General features: G+C 40.4%; 1 protein-coding gene across 1 annotated transcript in view; it reads right to left on the reverse strand.

Annotated features, from left to right (window-relative positions):
• Nucleotides 1-61: 61 nt before the first annotated feature.
• The window catches only part of LOC104997067 (6-phosphofructo-2-kinase/fructose-2,6-bisphosphatase 1), a 6,323-nt gene continuing 3,067 nt past the window's right edge, over nt 62-3,317 (reverse strand). Inside the window, exons 2-4 of the mRNA XM_010851539.1 lie at nt 2,196-2,289; nt 1,317-1,383; nt 62-493 (exon numbers count right to left, since the gene is read on the reverse strand). Of these exons, the coding sequence (XP_010849841.1) occupies nt 410-493; nt 1,317-1,383; nt 2,196-2,289 (245 nt within the window). The 3' untranslated portion in view covers nt 62-409. The remainder of the gene's footprint in view (nt 494-1,316; nt 1,384-2,195; nt 2,290-3,317) is intronic.

Below are 3,317 nucleotides of genomic sequence, written 5' to 3' on the forward strand. Positions count from 1 at the left end.
AATGTTCTTTTGATGAATTTGTGGGGGAGAAAGTGGTCTCCCTGTCCTATTCCTCTGCCATCTTAGGACTGCCCCCTTAGAGGCATTTCTGACAACGTAATTTCATACAGTGGTGGTTTTAGGATTCTGAGTTTTATGAGGCAGATTTGCCCTAAATTGTAGTAATTCCATCTCCTCCTTCCTCATACCCATCCAACAGTGTCAGCTTCTCAGTAATTATCTTCCATTGCCTTATGTGACATCCCTTCTTTCCTGTTCTGTTTTTCTGTTTCTAACTGTGATATGGAAAGCCATATAACTCAATTAAAATGCTGAGCCTATGGTAGCTAATTTGGCATCTTTGTCCCCTGGTTTGGCTTTCTTTGGGGTTTGCTCATAGATGAGTAGGGTCTAGATAAGAGTTGAAGAGTTACTCTACCTTGTAACCATGTTCTTTAGCAAACTGCAGAATCAGTGACCGTCGTTCTCTGGTAGTGTTGGTGGCATCAAAAACCTAGAGGCACATGATGAGATTGGTTTGCTTTAAATATAGTTCTGATAGAATGCCTACTCTTTGACCATCCCTATGCTAAGCAAATGATTTCAAGGAGGAGATAAAACTTGACCAGGGTTTTGAAGGATTTTAAACGACTTATATCAATTTCTCAAGCACTCATTGAGGCCTTGCTGTCTGCCCAGAAATGTAGCCGACTCTGTAGGCATAAAAAGGCCAGAGGAAAATTGTGGAATTCTATTAGTCTCATTTTACAGGTAAAATAGCTGAGACTTAGAAGAAGGGTTCCTTTTACCCAAGGCCACTGAGACTTACTGACGAAGCAGAATTGAAACTGATTTTCTCAACTCCTAGGTGAAGCTTCTTCCCTCCCTATCACTTTGGAGTTCTTTGAAGCCCTTTTAGAATTTCCAAATCCTATATCAGAGGTTTATGAGATTAAATTGGCTAGGTGTTTAGGTAAATCTCTAGAACTAAAAAATGTTTGTATTGCAGTCAAATTCTAGTGTAGTCCTGTTGAATTATTGGGGGTAGAGTGGTAGACTCTATTGGTTAGGAGTATAGATTCTGGAGCTATACAACCTGTATTCCAGTTCTGGCTTACCCTTTGGGAAAATATTTAACTATTTGGTCTTTCTGCACTACATTTTTCTGGGGTATAAAATGGAGTATAATAAAAAATACATATCTTGTGGGGGAGGGTGGAATTACATTAATACATGCAAATTGCTTAGAATAATGTATAGAACATAATAAACACTCAATATATATTAGCTCTTCTCCATCCCAACAGAAACCCAAGAGAAAATGCAAATTTCCTTACTGCAACACGACCTTCCTCATGGCTGAGATAGCTATGAACATCTTTCAGGGCTGCTAGGGCACACTGCCTGAAAAAGATGAAGAAAGAAACAGAGACATCTACTATACCAAAGTTGGGTTCCTCTCTATTCTGCATTATCTTTTGCACTATATCTCATATGTCATACATTAAATTATTCATCTGTTGAGTATCTACAAACTGTGTTCTATGTTTTAAGAACTATAACAAGCATAGAGAAGTCACACAGTTGAAAGTGGCTCTGTGTAGACATCTTAGGGGCATAACATACCCAGGAAAATTAGACTAATGACCGAGCCATACTATCAAGGGCTCCAAACCTTGAACTAATAGTGCTCAAACTGAACTGGGTCTTGAACCCAAGAAGAGCCTGGATACATAGTCTGTGAAGTAGAAGGTATTACTGGCACATATAACAGGGCAAACACAGGTAACATGATGGAAATGTATTTACACTTTTGGCAAAAATCTGTTTAGTGATTACTCTTTGCTGGGTTCCATTATGAGGATGTAGATCCATAAATGAGACTCAGGCTCTGTTCTGAAAGTGTTCAGAGCCTTGTAGAGGACAAACACCTTGAGGTTGAATGGATGAGGTCAGAGTGGGCCAAACTACTGAGACTCTTATTTTAAATACTAGGCTAAATTTCCACTCTGTCCTGTCAAAAGTAGGAAACTCTTAAAAGTTCTTAAGCAGGGGATGGATATGACCAGAAATAGGTTTTGGTTAAGATAGTGTAAGGGTTGTCTTAACCAGTCTCCTTACTAACCCAAATTGCTCTGCTGTACTCCGCTCTTATCTGAATAGAGGCCTCCCTCAGCCAGGGGGCAGCAAAGGTCTTTAAAATGTTAGGTACTCACTTCCTGATAAGTAGGGCCTCCATGTTGTCGGGAAGAAAGAATTCGTAGTTCTTGTAGCTCACTGCCTCTCGTCGATATTGGCCTAAATTAAACACTGAAAGCAGGAAGCCCTGGTGAAGTGGTTGGGAAGATCCCAGTGGCAAAACAAAAGTCCTTTCTGGGAGGGATCTCAGAGGTAAAAGAAGGTAGAGTTTCTAATTATATAATGTGTATACAAAGCCTCAAATTATGGCGTCCAGCTCACTTACTCCTCACAACAACCCTAAAAAGTAGGAATCACCATTCCCATTTTATAAATGAGAAAATGAAATTTCAGAGAAAGGAAGTAACTCTCATCGTAAGTGGAGAGCTGGGATTCAAACACAGGTCTGTTTGGTTCCAAAGCTGGTGATCTTTCCACTATTCTGTTTTATCATAAACTACAAAACTTTTAATGCCCCACTCCATTGGAAAGATAAAGAAACTGGGATCCTGTGAGTAAACCAAGGGTCAAACATTGAGCAAGCTGGGGGCATAACTAGACTTGGCCTTCAGATACCTAGTCCAATGCTATCATATTTTATGCATCAGTATAGAGAGCCTAGATTTGTTGGACTTTTTAGGCCACACTTGCTCATTTGTAGAGGTGAAAAACCAGAGAGGAAGGAGGGAAAGGGGGAACGAAGGGATACTAGGCAAAGAGGTAATGTACTATTTCATTCATTCATCCAACAAAATACTTTCTCATGTCTACTTTGTAAATCAGGACATGAGTTCTGGGGTCTCAGAGATGAATCGGATCTGCATGATGGATCCTCAAGAAGCTCACCATCCAGAAGGCAGGACAGAGAATAAACCAGTAAACACAGAGCTCTCACCCAGTTTATTAAGTGCTCTGACAGAGTCATGCAAAAGACTAAGGGGGAAGGAAAGACTAAACTTAGAGTAGTCTCAGAAGCTTATTTTGGAGAAAGCAGCATTTGTGCCAGTCTTTATAGGAAGGCAGATCTTTTATAGGCAGGCATAGTGTGTGGGAGAGGGGAATGAAGACATTCCAGGTAGAGGAACATTTTGAGCAAGGGTGTGGCATTGGCAGAATGCAGAACATGAGTCATCCAATTGTGACTGAGGCATGTGAGCTTG

This window comes from Bison bison, unplaced genomic scaffold (assembly GCF_000754665.1).
Source record: "Bison bison bison isolate TAMUID 2011002044 unplaced genomic scaffold, Bison_UMD1.0 scf7180017851814, whole genome shotgun sequence".
Lineage (NCBI taxonomy): Eukaryota > Metazoa > Chordata > Mammalia > Artiodactyla > Bovidae > Bison > Bison bison.